Source organism: Solanum pennellii, chromosome 9, assembly GCF_001406875.1.
Source record: "Solanum pennellii chromosome 9, SPENNV200".
Lineage (NCBI taxonomy): Eukaryota > Viridiplantae > Streptophyta > Magnoliopsida > Solanales > Solanaceae > Solanum > Solanum pennellii.
In genome coordinates this window covers 81,490,191-81,509,523 of record NC_028645.1, presented here as the reverse complement: position 1 = coordinate 81,509,523, position 19,333 = coordinate 81,490,191, and the positions used below count along the sequence as shown (strand labels likewise).

Below are 19,333 nucleotides of genomic sequence, written 5' to 3'. Positions count from 1 at the left end.
TCCATTTTCAACGAGTAGTATATGATAACACATCCGTCTTAGTATTTGTATTTTTGCAACATACGCTATCTCATAAATAAACCTTGCGATGCACAAATTCAAATTTAATTCAACGAATATGAATATCATACACAGCACGAAAAAAAAAAGTTTTAAGGCTAAAAAAACAAAAGGCCAAGAAATAAAACCATTACCCACATCCATTTCGTTATCCACTCTTCACTTCCTTCTTCAAAAAAACAACATTCTTGAGCCAAAAAAGATTCTTGCTTTGAGGAATTGGTTTGCAAAAATGGCGACAATCACAGCGGGTATAAGCCTCAGAGGACCAGTAGTGGGTGGTAACAGGACATTTGCAGTGACCAAAAGGGCTTTACCCAAGGTGAAATTCAGCTCAGAGTTGAGTTTTGTGACTTCTCAATTGAGTGGCATCAAGATTTCAAGCACCCATTTGAGCTCTCCTGCTTCAATTTCTGTTCCTTTCAAGACAGCCCTTCAACCCGTTGCTCGTAATTTCTCTACCCTTTTGTTGTGTTCTTTGTGTTTTTAGTTGTTGGGGTTGTTTCTTTTTTGGTCTAGTAATATGCGCATGAACTGTTTGTTTCAGTGAATTGTTGGGTTTTAACAATATTGTGAATTATGTGTAAGAAATTGTGCTTGTGGGAAGCAGTAGGTAACCTTAGAATTAGTCGTGGGGCGCACATACTGGCCATACACCACAATTGTCAAAAAGAAATTGTATCTGATAATTTGAAGTTTAGTTAAGTACTTGTTACTTAGGGTAATGGTTGTTGAAGTATGTGCAAACTGACCCCGACACTACCATTACTTAAAATAAAACAAGAGTCTTGGTGCAATTGCAAGGTTGCTCCTTTGCTGACCTGAAGGTTACGAGTTCGAGGGGCGGAAATATTAACTTTGTAGACCTATTGATGGTAGAGGTGACATTTCAGCTTTCTCAATTTCAATTAATTGGATCACATGCAAAGGGATACTGTATGATATACACCTTCGGTCCTTCTACCCATGAACTAGGAATAGTAAGTTCTTCTTGAACATTGATGGGGAAAAAGGAAAGATGATAACTTTCAAATGTTAATACGATGAATCACCATTTTGGTGCAGGTAGCCTTTTTGTGTGTGTGTGTGTGTGGAGTGGCCGTACTCGAAGGGTCACAGGACCGAAATCATCATGAGATTGTGTGTTACTCAAATAATTGCTCATTCCATACCAGAGACCCCATTTAGTAGTCGGGTGTCTAGAATGCTTTGTGTTAACAGCACATTACGTTAGATTGTTTAGTACCAAGTGAAAGTTAGTATTGCTGATATGGGATGAAAATTATCCCTTACAGTGTGGAGGATCCGAAGACATAGCTAAAGTTGGAAAAAGTTTAATTCAGTTGCAATTTGCAAACTAAATATATTGTTTTCTTGAAATCTGTGGTATGGTAAACTGAGCACTTGACATTAATTCACATATTATTAAGTTACATATGATAATCAATGATTAAAAACCATATTATAGTTTACTATCTAAACAACCTCTTATATAACTTCAAGAGGAGAGATTAAAGGGGTGTCATCATTCCAGGGGTTTAAAAGTCTGTCCACAGTCGCAAGAAATAGGGATAGGACAACCTCACCATGTGCAAAATTAACGAACTGGGAAGAGCTTGATGGACTACAGCAAATTGATTAAAGGGAGCTGCAGCGTTAACTGCATTAATAACAACAAGAGTAATAAAATATGGTATATAGTTTGGAAGTTTGTCCATAGTTGTCTTCATTTACTGAATGATCCCTAATTTTTCCTCCTTGGCTCTTTGTTCTCTGACTTAGCGATTGCCGATATTTAAGGCATAACAGATTGTCCAAGTGAAGGATTATAAATTATTTCATGATAAATTTCTTATATAGATGGTATCAACAGTTTTTTGGTTAACAAAGTTTGTATTCCTGTGCTGCAATTCATAGACAAAGCTGCAAAAGAAATACTATATGCATGAGAAGATATTATAATTCTTGTTGAGGCCTTTTAGGTCTCATTAAAAACTGAGTGCAGCCTAAAGGGAGCTTCATTTTCTTGCTTTCACCTCTCTTGATAATGAGCAGGATTTCCTTTTGGCAAGTTTTCCTTGTCTGCAGCTTGCCATCTGCCTATACTTCTGTCCATGAAACTTGCAGCCTAATAGTGAAATAAAAGCTTAATGAGATTCAAAGCTTATGAAAGTAGATTTCTCGCTATCAAGAATATGTAAATCCATTTACCTCTCAAATCCACCTTCTGCACTGTGTAATTTTTTAATATTTATTTACCCACCTGTGTCCTTATTACAAGTGACCAGACTAGTGAAAAAGAAGACGAAACCAATAATGAGAGGCTGAGAGAGTGTGTTAGCTGCAGATTTGGAAGGAAAAATCTACAGAACTTGAATCTTCGATGTGTTCGCCCCTCTGGCGTACATTATATTTTGAATATGATGATAATAGCTTGGTTTAATTCGTTCTCATTGTATGACAACAAATTGTAAAGGGTTGACTTCTTTTGTGTAATCCAGTAATGGCAGTATTTGGCTTTTAGATCACTGATGAAGCTTTAGTTTACTAATCAGAAAGCACATTATGAGAGTCATTAGGAGCACTATATCACTGACACTCTTGCTTGCTTTGACTCCCTTTCTAAGTTGCTGCATTTGCAAACTGCATCCTGAATTCCTTTGTTTTTTTAGTCCAAAACTACTTAAAGCCTTTGAGCTAATAGGTAAAATAAAACAAATTAGGGACAAGAGTAATCAAATATTTCCAGTGAAGCATCCTTTGCCTTACATCATCATGATCTTTCCTTTCCCCCCCTGCTTTCCTGCATTTTTGTCGGTTGTGCTCGAATATCTTGGCGCCTCTTTATGATAAGTAGAGTACAGAATATTAAGAGAATACATTCTGTTTTTTCAGGTAGAGTATGCCCCTTCACTGGCAAGAAGTCCAACAGGGCAAACAAGGTCTCTCATTCAAACCACAAAACGAAAAAGTTGCAATTCGTAAACCTTCAATACAAGAGAATTTGGTGGGAGGAAGGCAAACGATTCGTGAAACTGAGGTTGTCAACAAAGGCCATAAAGACCATTGAGAAAAATGGACTTGATGCTGTAGCCAAGAAAGCTGGGATTGATCTCAGCAAGAAGTAGAACCTGGAACCTGATAGCATATTTGTTTGGACACTAATTTTGATGCCCTCAAAAACCATAACTTTATTTTTTTGGCATTGCTTGTTGATTTGTAGTTATATGTTTTCATGATATTACTCTCCAAGCATATCTTGATCACCTACTTTTCAATGAATATCAACAACATTCTCTCATATCTCAAGAAAAGAACAGTTTAGCCTGGAAATGCAGGCTGTTCACTAATAAACCCTGTGAAAGTGACACTGCTTCTGCAGTTCAGATGATTCCCACTTAGTCGCGGACTAAGGGTGAAGAGCGAAAGGTGTTTTTTGGTCCCTCTATGAGCTTCTTAAGAGTGGTTATGCACAACCAAAAAAGGGAATCAAAGTTCCATATTTGTGTGTGCATGATACTCGTTTAACCTTTACATTCAAGAGACAAATGCATAGAGGATACATGTAATTCAAGAGGTAAAGTTTATCTAAACATTCACCTATAACAAGAACGAAACGAACTAATATCACCACCTTTGACACATTACATTACATTAAACAAGTCAAAACTAAGTCTGAACAAAGTACAGTATGTTCAGAAAGTCTATGCTAAAAAGCTCATTTATAGCTATCCAACAAAGTGGATAACAAACACATTCCATTTGATTTTTTGGTTGCCACTTCTCTTCATCAGTCAACTACAGCTCTCCAAAAGATACCTGAAATCAGCATGTATTGCTTAAATTCAGTAAGGAGTTCAATATACTTTCTGCATAAACAAAAAAAACTGATTAAAGCAACAATCATAAAAGTTTTTGTGTGGTCGTAATAAGAGTCTAATAGACTAAAGATACATAGTAACTCGCCAACAAAGATTGATTTCAGAAAGGTAAAAACTTACTCGCACCCAATATAAGCACTGAATCAAGTTAATCCAAGGACAGGTAGTGCAGTAGTCTGAAATTGAGATAAAACTTTGTTTTGCTTTTCTTTCCTTCTTTATAGTTCTAGCTATGCTATAGATTCTGATGTGTATATTGACGCTTTATCAAAAGATTCTCATTTTCTTATATTTTTATTTGACATTATGTACAGAGGATGGCAATTTAACCATGGTTAAATAATAAAAGTAGCTTTAATTGCCGAAGCAGTCAATTTTTTCTCCTAAAAATGGCCAACAAACATGTTCAATGTTCAGAAAGATTATTTCGAAGTCAAAACCAGAATTTAAAGGAAGTATCACCTTCATTTATGTATCCTCCCTTGCAAATCAAAATCATCAGCTGAGTAGTAGTCCGATATGAGACGATACATATATGACGGGTTATGCCCTCCACTGTAAATCAGAAAGATGCAAGAAGTATTATTATCATAAAACTGCTTATTAACTCATAAAGTGGCAAAATAATACATTATGAATTCCCGTTGCACGCCCTCTTAAACACAACAACCACTAAACCTCAATCCCAAGCAACGTGGGTCGGCTACATGAATCCTCATGGTCCATGTTGCTCCCTTAAGCCTATCTAAGTCCAAATACACCAAACTTTTGCATGTAAAACCTTGACTCGATTTTTTTAGAGTTTATTGTATGCACTATAAACTATGGTGGAGTTAAAACGCAGTAGTCTTTTTCTTTGAAAAGTAAACTGAACTTCATCATACTGAATGGTGCATGAATTGATTATTTAACCAATACTAAACATAACAAAATAAAAGATTTCCCGTATATTAGTAGAGGATACAATGTAGAACTGTATTATCCACGCTGCTTTGTTATGTGCAAGCCAAAATTAGCTCGGGATTGAGGCATCGTTGTTGCAAAGACAAATAAAAAGTTGAAAATGGTAAAGAATCCTCACATGTCGGTGATGAGAAGGCTGACAAGCTCGGGTGCCACATAATCAAAAGCAGGGTTGACAACTTGAAGAGGAGCCCCACTATCCATTCCAAATTCCATGCAGTTTGAAAATCGCCCGAATTCGAGAAGTTCAGCAGGGGATCGCATGTCATTCAGACAAACCTCTGGATTGTGTGGATAAGAAGGGCACAACTGTAGCAGAAAGAAAATAGTTAAACGGACTAGCTAATGATAACCACAAGAAAAAGTAGAAAAACAATTTGCTGGTGAAGTGGCAAGCGTAAAAAGGATAACTTTATGGTCAACTCAAAATGGATTCAAGGATCTGCAAAGCCTTACATCAACATTATACACCATTTTTAAAGGTTCTGAACATCATAGTAAACCTGAAAAGCTGAGTTCTTCTCATGTTATCAGAGCCTTCTAAATTGAGAATGATAATCAGCAAGATGTATAAAAATCGCCAATAGTAAGAGCTGAGAGAATAGCCACTTAAATGGTTTGGACTGTACAAGTTGATAGTTCTCATGACCTCTCTCTCTCCACCCCCCCACCCCCACCCCCACACCCACCTTAATAATACCTTTTTGATAGTTAGTCCCTCCATTGCAGACGCAGGAGTTGCATGGATGGTAAGCCCCTCTCACCTCCAACCCTAAGATTGTGGGTTTGAGTCACCAAAGGAGCAAAAGGGTGGGTGTCCTGGGGATGGGTAAGGAAAAAAGAACTCCCTCCGTTTCAATTTGTTTGGTTGGTTTTGACTTGGCATGGAGTTTAAGAAAGTAAAGAAGACTTTGGAATGTACCAAAATGCCCTTCAATCTCGTGTCCTTAAATATTTCATGTGGAAAGTTCGAATCAAGAAGTTGCCAAAAAAGGAAAGAGGAATTTGTTTTGAAACAAACTAAGAAGGAAACTAAGACAAACAAATTTAAATGGAGGGAGTAATATGTAGAGATAATAAAGCTCAGATACCTTGTGAATGCCAGCAACTACGACAAATGGAACAGCATGCTTTTGAGCGGCAAGTGCAACCATATTCATTCCAACAGGTGCAATGACACCACCATTGGCCATCACTGCATGAACTCCCACTATAACCTACAGAACAAGGTTACGGTTCTGAGCACAGGTAGCCGAAGCAGCAGAACAAGGTTACAGATTGGTACTACACATAAAAGAGCCAATCCAGAAAGTTACCATATTTACTCTAGAAATCATTGCAAAAACAGCAGAATCTGTTACAACTATAGTTTGTAGACCTCTTGATACCAACTCTTTTGCAAGAGCATGCCCCTGGTACCTGATCAAGCACAAACAAAGAGGGGATATTTTTCAGTTAAAATGAAAAAGAAGGTTCATGTTTCATTTATTTCCCGGAAATTACAGAATACTCCACAAACCTCGGTGCGCCCTCTGCAACAACCACACGAAAAGACCGTTTTTTCTCTTTTGCAGCACAGAGGAATTCAAAGGCAGTTCTCGAACTACCTAGTGTTAGTATTACTTCACTGAAAAAATTGCATTTCTTAATTAGCTATAGCATTTTGATTTGAAAAAATACATTCGCCACAACTATGCAGCTATATGAAAAAGAGCAAATAAATAAATTAGAGGTGAAAGTTAAAACAAAAAAAAAAAAGCATTTGCATTGCAATTATAATCGTAACTATATCACCCCGGAGCAATGTAAAGAAGGACAGCAACTGCATATTAAGCTACAAGCCTATCTTTGTCATTTTCACAGCAAGGTTGGAACAGTAGATTTGTCATTGATTAACAAAATGTGTTAATTTATCAGATAAAATGTCTATCCATCAAGGGAAGTGGCATTTTCCTCGCACCCAAGCTGTGAGTCCTGAGTTACCTATCACAATTTTTTTTGAACTGCAAAGGTAATCCCCTTGAACAACAAACAATGGGGAACAGTGAAATGAAAATATCCATTGCATGTGTTCAAATCATGCTACAATGTTGCTTGAAATATGTAGTGTGCATAACAAAATAAAGACATATTTTCCAGTACGTGCGAAAGGTAAATACTTTTGGTGAATATGCTCAACTGCCTGTTCCGCAATCAGCTCATGAGAAGTATCAATATCTTCAATTAATATGTTAATTGCCTCAATAACATCATGCTTTAACTTCCGAGTCCTGGCAAGTTTATCAGCTACAGCACAGAATAACAGATAATTCAGTACTGAAACTAAAAAATGACTAGATTGCTTCAAATTCATGTGCACAGGAGCGTTTACCTTTACTTTTCTCTTCAGTATCTCCACCTGAAGAGGAGGTGTAATTGTTAGTCGGTACAGCTTTATCCGACATATTCTCCAGAAGTGCATGCAATGAAGGAGGCCGTAGAAAACTTTTAGCTGCAGCTGCGGCAGCAGACTGAGTTGGGTCATAATCCTGGTCTATGGTTCGTTCATCATCACTTGCAGCTGATAAATCTAAGTCGCTTGTTTTACTGGTCAAAAGAGAAAGATCCTCCTCCCGGATAATATGAAGAACACGCCTAACAATATTTCCAACAGCAAGCTCTGCAATTTCATCAAATTTTGGTTATATCATTCTTGGCATAAACAAATATGATTACTTAATCTAGAGTGCTATCAGAATTCAGAGGTCATTAATTTACTATAAGTTCTCAATATGAAGTCTGTTGACAATCCTTGCATTGAAATCAATGGGTTCAAGCAGTGAAATTAGTGACGGATGCTTGCATCAAGATAGCTTCCTACACTACACCTTCAGATGTGACATTTCCCGGACCCTGCGTGAACGCAGGATGTTCGTGCACCGAGCCCTTTTACATATATGTACACATCCTTTAGTAAGTGGACTGACAAATAATGAGAAATGGGGTTCATGCCAAAGAAAATGTGCAGAAGGACACCCAACACGCTGGAATAAATCGGAAATAGGGCACCACCTCTCTCTATCATAGCAGATGTATATGTCTTAGCTTTGACAGAGGGAGGAGATTAACAATGAAACTTTTATGGCAAGGGAAGAAGAGGCTTCCACCTTGTGAAGTGGAAAACTCTTACCCTCGTTAAAAAGCAAGGAGGAGTAGGTATAAAAAAACTTTGAAAGCAGAACTAAAGTCTGCTCATAAAGAGATTATGGAGATACTCCAACAAAGATCAATCTTTGTAGAAGAAGGTGATCAAATACGGAGATGAAGACCATAGAAGACAAAATCAGTCAACATTGTGTACGGGGTCAGTGTCCAGAAGACTATCAGAAATCTCTGGCAAATTTTCAGCAGCAAGATAAGCACTAAAATTTGGTAATCGGCTTGAAACATCCTTTTGGGAGGACAACTGCATAGGAGATAGCTCTTTCAAACTCTTATATCCGTATGTTTTCATTTTAAATCAACAACAAAGGGTTAACATTAGTGAAGTTTGGAGCAATCAAGGCTGGAATTTCAGTTTCAGGAGACTCCTAAATGATTGGGAGGTAGACGGATTCACTGAATTCCTCAACACACTCAAATCATGTCACTGGGAACTCACAGTTTATATTTTGCTTCACTTTCTCCTTAATTATGGCTTTCACAGCCTTTTTATGATTTTAATACGAAGGTGTTACCAGTTCAACAAAAAAAATGTATAGCACTACATGTTAGCAGAATTCGAGTCCAAAAATGAAACAAACAAATGTAGCAGCAGCTGCAGTTAATGACTTACACTAAACCATAGATCAAATAAGTCCTACTACACATGACTAGTAAACAAAGTTAACACAACTAGTTAATCAGCTATATCCAAATTTTTCTACATTTCGAGCAAGTGAAGCAACTGGTATCAAACTAGACACGAAGCAAATATATCATTGAAAGAACTTTTCCGTTCATTTGGAACACAAGAAGATTGCATAACAGAGACAAATGTCCTGTCCCAAACTATATGCTTAAAAAACATCTCCAGCATCCAAATTTCCCACTACTAACCAGGATTGAATAACTCATTAACTACTTCAAAAAATAAGTTCCATTCTAGAACATCAAAATAACTACAAGCAGATCCTCATTCATGTATTAGCGGATAAAACGCTTACCAACGGGGTTGGCAGCAACCAATTTAACACCTATACCTCTCACAGCCTCAATGAGCACTGCAGCTGAGTTAGTAGGTGGCAATCTTTGCAACGAAACTACAGAACGAAGCAACTCTGCTGTTAGCCGCGAAGTTGCTTGTGACCCTTCAACCTTACTATCATTCAAAAACAGAAAAGCAGATAACCATATTAGCCAATCAAATCAAACAAGTGATACTTCCAGATAATTCCTATAACTGCAGTACTAACCGTTTGCTGAGCTTTGCAACAAAATCATTCACAAGTCTCTCAATATCCGGCATTTTTCAACTCAATAAATCACCAGAACAACTCTTATAGATTAGAAAAACACCCCCCCTTTGCACAAAATGACAATAACCTGGAAAAAAGAACAAATTTTTAATATGTTCACTTACATTCTTGATTCTTAAGAAAACAAAAAAAGGAGCAATCTTGAATATATTAGTTAAAATCTGAAACCAACCACAATTTAGTGCTTCAATATACTAACCATTAACCCAAAAAAAAAAAAAAAACAACCCCAAATTGAAGGAGAAGAAAAGCTGAAATCTTTTCTCTCTTTTTTATTAAAAAAAAAATTATTTGTTAATTTCTACCATTTTTGAATACATGGAGAGGTATGAATTAAAAGGGATTTACAGAAGATAGAATTTTGTATTAGTAGTTTTACCTTTTGATGACAGAGATTTTGTTGCAATGAAAATGGGAACTCCACAGTCCTAGAAATGTAAAGGGTTTAAAAGGGGTTTTAGGGCTCTAACCTTTTTTTTTCTTTTATAATCACGGTATCTCGTGTGATCGTCTAAAAGCAATACAATTAATTTTATCCATCAATATAATTATTATGTAATTCTATTTATTAAAGTATGGAAAGAAATCATTTAATATTTGTTAGACGTGAGATTTCATATTTCTTAACTCACTTTATACGTATTTTTTCTTATAAGGATTATTATAAAACTCACATTTGAATTATTATTATTTTTTGGTGAATTTTATCCTGTTAATATTAATTGTTCTTTTCTCATTTCTGAACTTCATTATCTATGTATTAAAACATACTTAATTCAGGTTGAAAAAGTTGAAAAGAGAACAAAATGATACTAATTAGATATGAAATTCGTAACAAGAAAATAATTATTCAAATATAATTTTAGCTATATCTCTTTCTTTTGATTATTTTCCGAGCTAATTCAAATGAAATACCTAATAAAATTGTCTTTTTTTAGAAAATAAATTTTAGATATTGTACATCGAGTTAAAAATAATTATAAAATATTATTGAATCTCTTTGTCTTTGGTAATTAGAACTTTTGTAGTGCAATGCCAAATGCCAATGGTGACTCAAAAATTAGATTTTGCGGTTGAGAATTTGAATTATAGGTGTTATGTTATTTTTACTTTTTTAAAAAAGAAATATCAAAATTGTGTTAAGAAAATTCAACAATTTATACAGATTATTAGCTATTTTTGCTATATAATATAGTTTATGTTCATTTTCGCCTCATGTTTAATTTCTTGCACATTAAATATTGTATATTTCAGTTTCATAAATTTGATGGATATTGTTAATTAGGGGCTTTATAAAGGAAAATAATATTGCATTTAATAATGAATAGAATTGATGTAGGAATTTCAGTTCATTACATGTAATATTAATGAATTACAATTCTGAAAATAGAATGATAATAATAACATTGCAGCAGCTTAATCTGGTGTTGAATGATATTAGAGGATATTTAGTAACCTCCTCCAATTCCACCACCAACACCACCTCCGATACCTGCACCTAAACTACCGCCTACACCAAATCCGCCTCCAAATCCACCACCGGCACCTCCTCCAATGCCACCGATTCCTCCTCCTCCGCCACCACCACCACCAAATCCGATGCCGCCACCTTTGCCAATTCCTCCTCCTACACCACCACCAACACCTCCGCCAACGCCACCACCAACTCCTCCTCCTCCTCCCCCACCTCCACCGCCACCGCCACCTCCACCTCCGATGCCACCACCAACTCCTCCTCCTGCACCACCACCAACACCTCCTCCGACGCCACCACCAACTCCTCCCCCTCCTCCTCCTCCTCCTCCTCCACCACCACCACCACCGGCACCTCCTCCGACGCCACCACCAACTCCTCCTCCTGCACCACCACCGACACCTCCTCCGACGCCACCACCAACTCCTCCTCCACCACCACCACCACCACCGGCACCTCCACCAATGCCAGCACCAACTCCTCCTCCTGCACCACCACCGACACCTCCTCCGACGCCACCACCAACTCCTCCTCCTCCACCACCACCGGCTCCTCCACCAATGCCAGCACCAACTCCTCCTCCTGCACCACCACCAATACCACCACCTTTGCCAATTCCTCCTCCTACACCACCACCGGCACCTCCACCTACGCCACCTCCAATGCCTCCACCTTTGCCAATTCCACCTCCAGCACCACCCCCAACTCCTCCACCAATGCCGCCACCTTTGCCAATACCACCTCCTATGCCACCACCTTTACCGAAGCCGCCTCCAGCACCACCTCCGGCTCCTCCACCTATGCCACCACCTTTTCCAATACCTCCTCCTGCACCACCTCCAACTCCTCCACCGATGCCTCCTCCTATACCACCACCGGCTCCTCCACCAGCACCACCACCAATTCCTCCTCCTTTTCCACCTCCAGCTCCCCCACCAATACCACCTCCTGCACCGCCACCCGCTCCACCTCCAATGCCACCACCTTTACCAACACCTCCACCTATTCCACCCCCACCTCCTGCACCGCCACCAACTCCTCCTCCGATGCCACCACCTTTACCGATTCCTCCGCCGCCACCAGCTCCACCTCCAACACCTCCACCTATTCCACCCCCGCCTCCTGCACCACCACCAGCTCCTCCTCCAATGCCAGCTCCACCTCCAATGCCACCTCCTGCACCGCCACCAACTCCTCCTCCAATGCCACCACCTTTGCCAATGCCTCCACCTATTCCTCCTCCGCCTCCCGCACCACCCCCAATTCCTCCACCTATTCCACCCGCGCCTCCTGCACCACCCCCAATTCCACCACCTTTTCCAAAACCACCACCTATACCACCGCCACCATAACCACCTCCTCCGCCTCCACCATACCCTCCACCACCTGCACTGCCAAAACCTCCACCTGCACCAAAACCACCACCAAGTCCCCCTCCCTCACCAATAGTTGAAAACTTCTCATCCTCAAAATCTTTCACATTTCTAGCTAAAGCCACACTCCCCACAAGAACATAAAAGCAAAGTAATGCTAACACCCCTACCCTCATCACTCCCTCACTAATCATCTTCAAAGAATAAAACTTTTGAATTGTATGTGACCCCTATATTTATTTATTTTTTCTGTTTGAGCAAATGGCATCAAGATCCAAAGGGCATTATATACTTGCTAGAAAACTTGACATTTCTTGCTCTTGCATTGATTATATATTTTTGCATTAATTTGCTTCAACTACTATCCGTTTGCCACATTCAGAGTTGGGATTCATACATAATAATGAGAACCTGTTTTTTAATGACTCTTTTATCTCTTCATCATAAGAAAACAATTTTCATCTTAATTTGAAACAAAACCATTTTTCTTTCAGACAACATGGTCAAATATTATTTCCTTGGTCCATACTCTAATTCAATGTTGAATACAAAAAAATTGTCTGCCTATAATTGAATTGAAGTAGTGTTTTCTTTCATTTTGCATTAAATGCTAGAATTTCTCAGTCAAATTGTTTAAGTTATACGCAACGTAAGTCAAATAAATTACTTACACAATTAAATTACTCGTCAACATTTTTTTTTATAAATATTAATAGCTAGGTAATCCAATAAATGCATAAGTAAATTCTGAATTTACTTTAGTATTTTATGGCCATTAGCATTAACCTTATTGTAATTTTAATTAAGTGAGTTTTTATATAATTTTAATGAATTTTATTAAATTTATATTTCACATAAAAATACTGAATTCAAATGAATCAGCTACGTTCACATTTGTGTGAACGGTGATTGACTTACTAGCACAAAAGTAGAACTACATTAATAGTATAAAAAAGTTATGTACATTATTAGTATACAGACATTAAAATTATTTAATTTGACAACTATTTTTTTAAAGAAATATTGTGTATGCCTAATGGGGGTATATAATAAATTTATGTGATTTTGAGTTTGTTGGCACAATAAAATTAATTTTGGGTTCTAAAATTGACAGCAGTAGTGGCTTTTGTTAAAGCTTCATCAATTTGACTTAAAACTTAAAATTCAATTTTTGATGGTTTTCAGCTAAGATGCTAATATATAGCTTCTTGATTTCTACTATCTATCTGTCTTCAATTATTTATCGTATTTTTTTTATATATATATTTATTAAAAAAAATAATATTTAAAAATGATTTTGCTAATTTTTCCTTTATTATGTATTAAGATATTAAGGATAAATAAAATTAAAAATTAACTTTTGAAATGATAAATAATTCAAAATTAGTATTTTTAAAAATTGTGATTGATAATTGAGACGGAAGGGGTAAAAATTAAGAACCAAAAGGTTCTTAAAAGCCTCCATAAAAGTTTTGAACTTCCCTTTTCATACCTAATTATTTATGAGTAATTAATTAATTACACTCAAAAGCTTTTTCTATTATGCTACATCATTAATGTATTTAAGAAAAAAAATAGTAGTCAATTTGAATATATATTATTTACTTAGTTCGTTTTATATTAGTTATCGTCTTAGCTTTTTTACATTTAAAATGTAAAATATATATAAGTAATGTTAAAAAGAATTGAGTGCTTCTTTCATTTTAAGGGTACAGTTGAAAATAATTGTCAGTTTTAATTTTGAATTTATAAAATAACAATTATTTTGAGATAAATTTTTTAAACTAAAACGACATTTAAAATGAAACGAAATAGTTTTATCAACTAAAGCAACCATTAAAATGAAATGGATGGAATGTTTATGAATACTAATACATATATTATAACTAAGGCCTAACAAGTTTATGAATATCAACTTTAGTTTATAACGTGCTTAACTATTGATTTTCAAATTTTTTAAATGAGATTACTAACCATCATTTTCATATCTGGAAAAAATTATCCAAGTAATATTTTGCGGATTTTCTTACAAAAATTTTAAATTTCTCAATCTTAAACTACGATATTACCTAGCGAAACATATGCGCAGGATAATATTTCTAGGTGCGTGGACCAAAAATAAAATTTAAAATTCCTTTTTAATTTGTAGGAAAATTTCAGGTTGTTTAAAAAATCATTTTGGGGGATTTAAGAATGATTAAACCGATTATCTTTTAAATGGTTGGATTCTTTTACATTTACTTATAATTTAATTGATTATAACCAATTGAAAACTCACTGAAAATTTTAGAAATTGAAAAGTAATCACAAGATCAATTAAAAATTCATTTTGCTTCTCTCTAACCCACTAAACTAAAAGCTTCTCTCCAAAACTCGAATGTTGTGGAAGAAGTTTCACTACTGTTTTCATCTCCAAAGCTAAGGCGAAAACAATCGAATTTTTCATCTCAAAGCTCCAATCGGTGGAAGAAGTTTCATCTTAAAGCTCCCCAGCAAACCTCATGCTTCTCTCTAAGTGAATTTTTTCGAAGTAGAGTACTACAGATCCAGAAGATTTGCTTGCCAATCTATCAAAAAAGCGAGGTCAATCCATCAAATCACTGCTTTGGTATATATGTACAAATACATATATATGTTGGTAGATTAATCTCGATTTTTTGGTAGATTGACAAGCAAATCTTCTGGATCTGTAGTACTCTACATTGAAAAAATTCGCCTCGAGAGAAACATAAGGTTCGCATGGGAGCTTTGAGGTGAAATTCTTCCACCGATATGATCTTTGAGATGAAAAATTCGATTTGTTTTCGCCTTAACTTTGGAGATGAAAACAGCAGTGAAACTTCTTCCACTGTATGTGAGTTTTGGAGAGAAGCTTCTAGTTTAGTGGGTTAGCGTGAAGCAAAATGAATTTTTAATTGGTCTTATAATTATTTTCTATTTTCTAATTTTAAGTGAGTTTTAATTGGTTATAATCCAAACATTTATAAGTGTAAAAGAATCCAACCATTTAAAAGATAATTCGTCTAATCATTCTTAAATCTCTAAAAATAATTTTTAAATAACCTAAAATTTTCCTACAAATTAAAAAGGAATTTTAAATTTTCTTTTTGGTCCACGTACCTAGAAATTTACCTAAAGATATTATTTTTCGCGCGAATATGTTTCCCTAGATAATATTGTGGGAACTCATTTTGTGCAAAATGACAATAATTTTACTTCCAAATTTTGTTGGCGATATATGTCTCACAGATAATATATTTTAATATTGAGAAATTTAAATTTTTTATAAAAAAATCGACAAATATTACTTGCGACAATTTTTCTCAAATAATATCCTCATGTAGTTTGCACTTTTTTAATAATGTAAGAAGTAATTGAAAGACAAACCTAATTTATTTCTGGTTTATTTATTTAATTATTTATTTATTTATTTGCTTTTTTTTTACCTTTTCCAGCAAACACACAGTGACTTTCTGGTGCTAAAATAAAGAGAATCACCAATTATTATTTTTCTTTTTGTGTACCAATTGGAGAGTTGCAAAAATGCTTTGCACTTTTTTTTTATATTTTTCTTCACTTTTAATTTATTTCCAAGACAACCAGTATTTATTAGTTTGTATATTAGAGATCAATATGGGTGAAAAGATTAGTCTATAAAAAAAATTGAATCGATTGAGATTGAATAATTCATTTATTTATTAATTTAACCTCTTTAAATTTATTTAACTCGCTTATTTGACACTTAAAAATTTGAAATAATCGAATTAGTATTATTTAATTTTATATAAAAATTGATTTTTTATAAATTTATTGATGACGCCATCAAAAAAAAGTATTTTACCCTATATAATTATAACCTTCTATTTCCAAAAATTAATAGTTAATAAGCCCTATGAATAGTATTTTGCCATTGGGTACGAATTAATTTAATATTGCAACTACTTAATTCCCCTTATAAATCAAACAGGTTCATTTTTCTTTTTTGTACAAAATGTACATAAATAGATGAAAAATATATTAATTTATTTGAAAAAATATGAAAAATTGAACCCACTGAATAAATTTAATATTGTTGGCAGTAAATGATCACATGGCATGAGAAGATCACGTTAGTCATGAGCTCAGACTAAAATAATTGTATGGCATTGCTGTCTAGCGTCTACTATTATTAACTTTGTTCTCGAATTCGAATTCTGATTATGAAATTATTTTTAATAAAAAATATTTTTACGTATAAAGAATCAATATAAGTTTTGATCGAATCTAAATTGATATGTTGATGGTGAGTTTTTAATCACACATAGTAGAATATGTGCAATGAAAATAAAAATAAGCAAATTATGTCCCTTTTATTTTAAATTTTAAAAAAGAATCAAATCGATCAGATTTCTTCAAGCATGATTTGAACTTATGATCAATTTGTTAACAATCGACTGTAGCGTTATTACGTCACTAAAAAACAACAGATATTTCGATCTCATAGAGTATAATTTTTCAACCCATGACCAATATAATCAAATAGATCAGATTTCTTCGAGCATGATTTGAACTTGTGATCAATTTGTTAACAATCGACTGTAATATCATTATGTCACTCAAAAACAACAGATATTTCGATCTCATAGAGTAAAATTTTCCAACCCATGACCAATATAATATAATATATATATATATGAGCTATTACAAGTAGATAATCTCATACTTAATTCGATTTATATTATATATTTCTAAAAGTTTTTATAAGTCTTTACAAAAAAAATATTTAATTCTGTTGATTATGAGTGCATTTGTCTAAATTACTCATTATTATCTATCTTTAAACACCACATCTAATTAATACCCCACTAATTTGATTTAGAAAAAAGTGAACTATAAAAATAGTACGTACTTGAAAGGCAATATCTTACTGATTTTTTAATTAACTTGGGTAAATCTCGACTATTTAATAATTTTTACAATTATAATGTAATATTTTAGCGGTGAGAAAACAAATATTTGTTTCAAAAAAAAAAATTGTGTAGCACATGCTTACAACTGTTTGGCATATGATAATAAATACAATCTATTTTTATAGTTGATAAAAACTAATTCTTAAAAAATGGAGAAAATAAAAAGTAGTATTTACTTTTAAAAAAAATAAATAAATAATCAAATGTAGCTCTTATCTAATTCATCACTACACCTTTTTTTAAAAAAATAATTAATTTTCTAAGCAGGAACTTTTTCCAATAATAATTTAATCAAAGGTTACTTTGGCTATATTTACTACTTATGTTTGCCATTAATTTTTTTTCCTAATTTATTTTCATCCTATATTTTAATTTTTGTATTAGTAATGTATCTTGAATCTTTCAAAATAATCATTATACTCTGCACAACTAAAATTTGCATATATTTTATCTTTCAATTCTTAAATTCTACGTATAATATTAAACGAGATATGTTTTTATTATCGTTTATTTTTTATGATGGGACGAATGTGATTTTAGTCAAGTTGGCTAGTGTTGACTATATCTTCATGGCTAAGCAATTTTAAAACTATATACTTCAATACTTTTTATTTTCATCTAAACAAAATGGTATCTTGCTTGTATTGCACTTGTCATTTTTCATTCATTCACTCAATTAAAATCTTACACGAAACAATTGTCCAAAAATAGCTTTTCTTATTAGTAAAATGACTCTCAATTTGGATATATTAATTAGGGAAAAGAGTCTGATATACTCTTCAACTTTGTCATTTAGAGCTGATATATCCCTTGTTATGAAAGTGACTCATATATACCCTTACTTGTAAACAAATGGCTCACGAAAATTTAATCTAAATTTTTATAATTTTTTCTAAAAAATATAATCCCATACGAGTAAATTTTATCCTCGTCAAACATATTTTTTTTGACTTTTTTTTGTTTAAATGACTAATTTATAATTATTATTTTGATAATCAAATTTATTTATGTTTCACTAATATTCTTGTAAAACTTATTGTAGATGACCAAATTTTTTCTTCGAATACGAAATTAAATTACAATACACAAAAAAAAAATTAAATTTTTTTTCTTTAAACTAAGGAATGAAAGACAAAAACAAAATAAGAATAAGAAACTCAAATAATTATAATAAAAGAAGTCAAAAAATAATTTATGTATGAAAAAAATTAAAAGATACCTTGAACTTTGATAGAAGAATCATATATACCCCTAAATAATTTTTTAAAAAAAATTAGAAGTAATAAATATAAATTTAAAACTAATTTTTTAACTTCCGTTAAATGAAGGGTATATGTGAGCCATTTTGTAACGGCAGGGGTATATGTGAGCCGTTTGTATTACGGTAAGGGCATATATGAGTCACTTTTAGGTTAGTATTGAATATATAGATAATATTAATATTTCTCCACGTGTGCATATTATAGACTTTTTTAAAACACACACACACACACACACATATATATATATTATAATAAAATATTCACCATGGTGAAGTAAATAGATAAGAGACAATATGTTGATTATCGTATTAGGTTGAAAATATTTTATATGTTATAATTTTCTATATTTTTTGTAGGAGTACTAATGTTTTGTTCAAACTCTGATTTCATCAAAATAAAATTGATTTTTTTTAATTTTATTATTGCATTTACTTATTATAATTTTTTAAACATTAATTAAATATTTATAAGACTTCCGAAAAATAAAACATATAAAAGTTATGAATAATATTTAATATCAAATGTTACTAGTATAATGAAGAGACATGAGTTATAAATAGTTAAAATGTATAATTTTATTAGACAATAAATGTATTACTAATTATATATTGATTTTATTTGTAAAATAAATAAATAAAAATAAGGGATGAAAATACAAAAAATGAACAGAGAAAATATAATAATTGGTGACTATATAAAAATTATAAATACATTTCGAAGCAAAAAGAATGGTGACAGATTGTTACATACACAAAAAATGACATCATGAAAATAATATTTCATTTTTCAATTACTTTTTATAATTATAATAAAAATGAAACTAATCATCATAAATTTTGTTCTTGTTGTTAAAATGAAATAATTATATTAATTTT

At 33.5% G+C, this 19,333-nt stretch overlaps 3 protein-coding genes across 6 annotated transcripts; 1 reads left to right on the top strand and 2 right to left on the bottom strand.

Annotated features, from left to right (window-relative positions):
- Positions 1–180: 180 nt before the first annotated feature.
- Positions 181–3,361, top strand: LOC107031380 (50S ribosomal protein L28, chloroplastic). Its single transcript, XM_015232726.2, has 2 exons — positions 181–509; positions 2,956–3,361. Exons 1-2 carry the CDS (start codon positions 293–295, stop codon positions 3,186–3,188), a joined length of 450 nt encoding a protein of 149 aa, XP_015088212.1. The 5' UTR covers positions 181–292; the 3' UTR covers positions 3,189–3,361.
- A 201-nt stretch (positions 3,362–3,562) lies between these two features.
- Positions 3,563–9,880, bottom strand: LOC107031378 (translation initiation factor eIF-2B subunit beta-like). Of its 4 annotated transcripts, XR_003574405.1 has the most exons (12): positions 9,780–9,880; positions 9,338–9,467; positions 9,089–9,243; positions 7,276–7,563; positions 7,064–7,190; positions 6,424–6,531; positions 6,221–6,323; positions 5,996–6,121; positions 5,023–5,213; positions 4,404–4,496; positions 3,880–3,929; positions 3,563–3,840 (listed from the first exon to the last, which is right to left on the bottom strand). XR_003574405.1 is itself a non-coding variant. In XM_015232724.2 (11 exons), exons 2-10 carry the CDS (start codon positions 9,388–9,390, stop codon positions 4,406–4,408), a joined length of 1,242 nt encoding a protein of 413 aa, XP_015088210.1. In that variant the 5' UTR covers positions 9,391–9,467; positions 9,780–9,880; the 3' UTR covers positions 3,563–3,929; positions 4,404–4,405. The 4 variants fall into 4 exon arrangements, 3 of the variants coding, with proteins under 3 accessions (XP_015088210.1, XP_015088209.1, XP_027767505.1); XM_015232724.2 differs by having other exon boundaries at positions 3,563–3,929; XM_015232723.2 differs by lacking the exon at positions 3,880–3,929 and having other exon boundaries at positions 3,563–3,879.
- An 828-nt stretch (positions 9,881–10,708) lies between these two features.
- Positions 10,709–12,773, bottom strand: LOC107030473 (glycine-rich cell wall structural protein). The gene is made up of 2 exons (XM_027911705.1): positions 11,271–12,773; positions 10,709–11,180 (listed from the first exon to the last, which is right to left on the bottom strand). The coding sequence occupies exons 1-2, from the start codon at positions 12,439–12,441 to the stop codon at positions 10,849–10,851; spliced, it is 1,503 nt and encodes a 500-aa protein (XP_027767506.1). The 5' UTR covers positions 12,442–12,773; the 3' UTR covers positions 10,709–10,848.
- Between the last annotated feature and the right edge of the window lie 6,560 nt (positions 12,774–19,333).

What these genes read in the sequence shown, in the direction of transcription:
- LOC107031378 (XM_015232724.2), bottom strand. Translation starts at nt 9,390, where the DNA reads ATGCCGGATATTGAGAGACTTGTGAATGATTTTGTTGCAAAGCTCAGC. An exon ending in GTTGAGCATATTCACCAAAA is followed by an intron (nt 6,532 to 7,063) that starts GTATTTACCTTT and finishes CAATTTTTTCAG; the next exon opens with TGAAGTAATACTAACACTAG. An exon ending in GTTGCAGAGGGCGCACCGAG is followed by an intron (nt 6,324 to 6,423) that starts GTTTGTGGAGTA and finishes GTGCTTGATCAG; the next exon opens with GTACCAGGGGCATGCTCTTG.
- LOC107030473 (XM_027911705.1), bottom strand. Translation starts at nt 12,441, where the DNA reads ATGATTAGTGAGGGAGTGATGAGGGTAGGGGTGTTAGCATTACTTTGC. An exon ending in TGGCGTCGGAGGAGGTGTCG is followed by an intron (nt 11,181 to 11,270) that starts GTGGTGGTGCAG and finishes GAGGAGGGGGAG; the next exon opens with GAGTTGGTGGTGGCGTCGGA.
- LOC107031380 (XM_015232726.2), top strand. Translation starts at nt 293, where the DNA reads ATGGCGACAATCACAGCGGGTATAAGCCTCAGAGGACCAGTAGTGGGT. An exon ending in AGCCCTTCAACCCGTTGCTC is followed by an intron (nt 510 to 2,955) that starts GTAATTTCTCTA and finishes CTGTTTTTTCAG; the next exon opens with GTAGAGTATGCCCCTTCACT.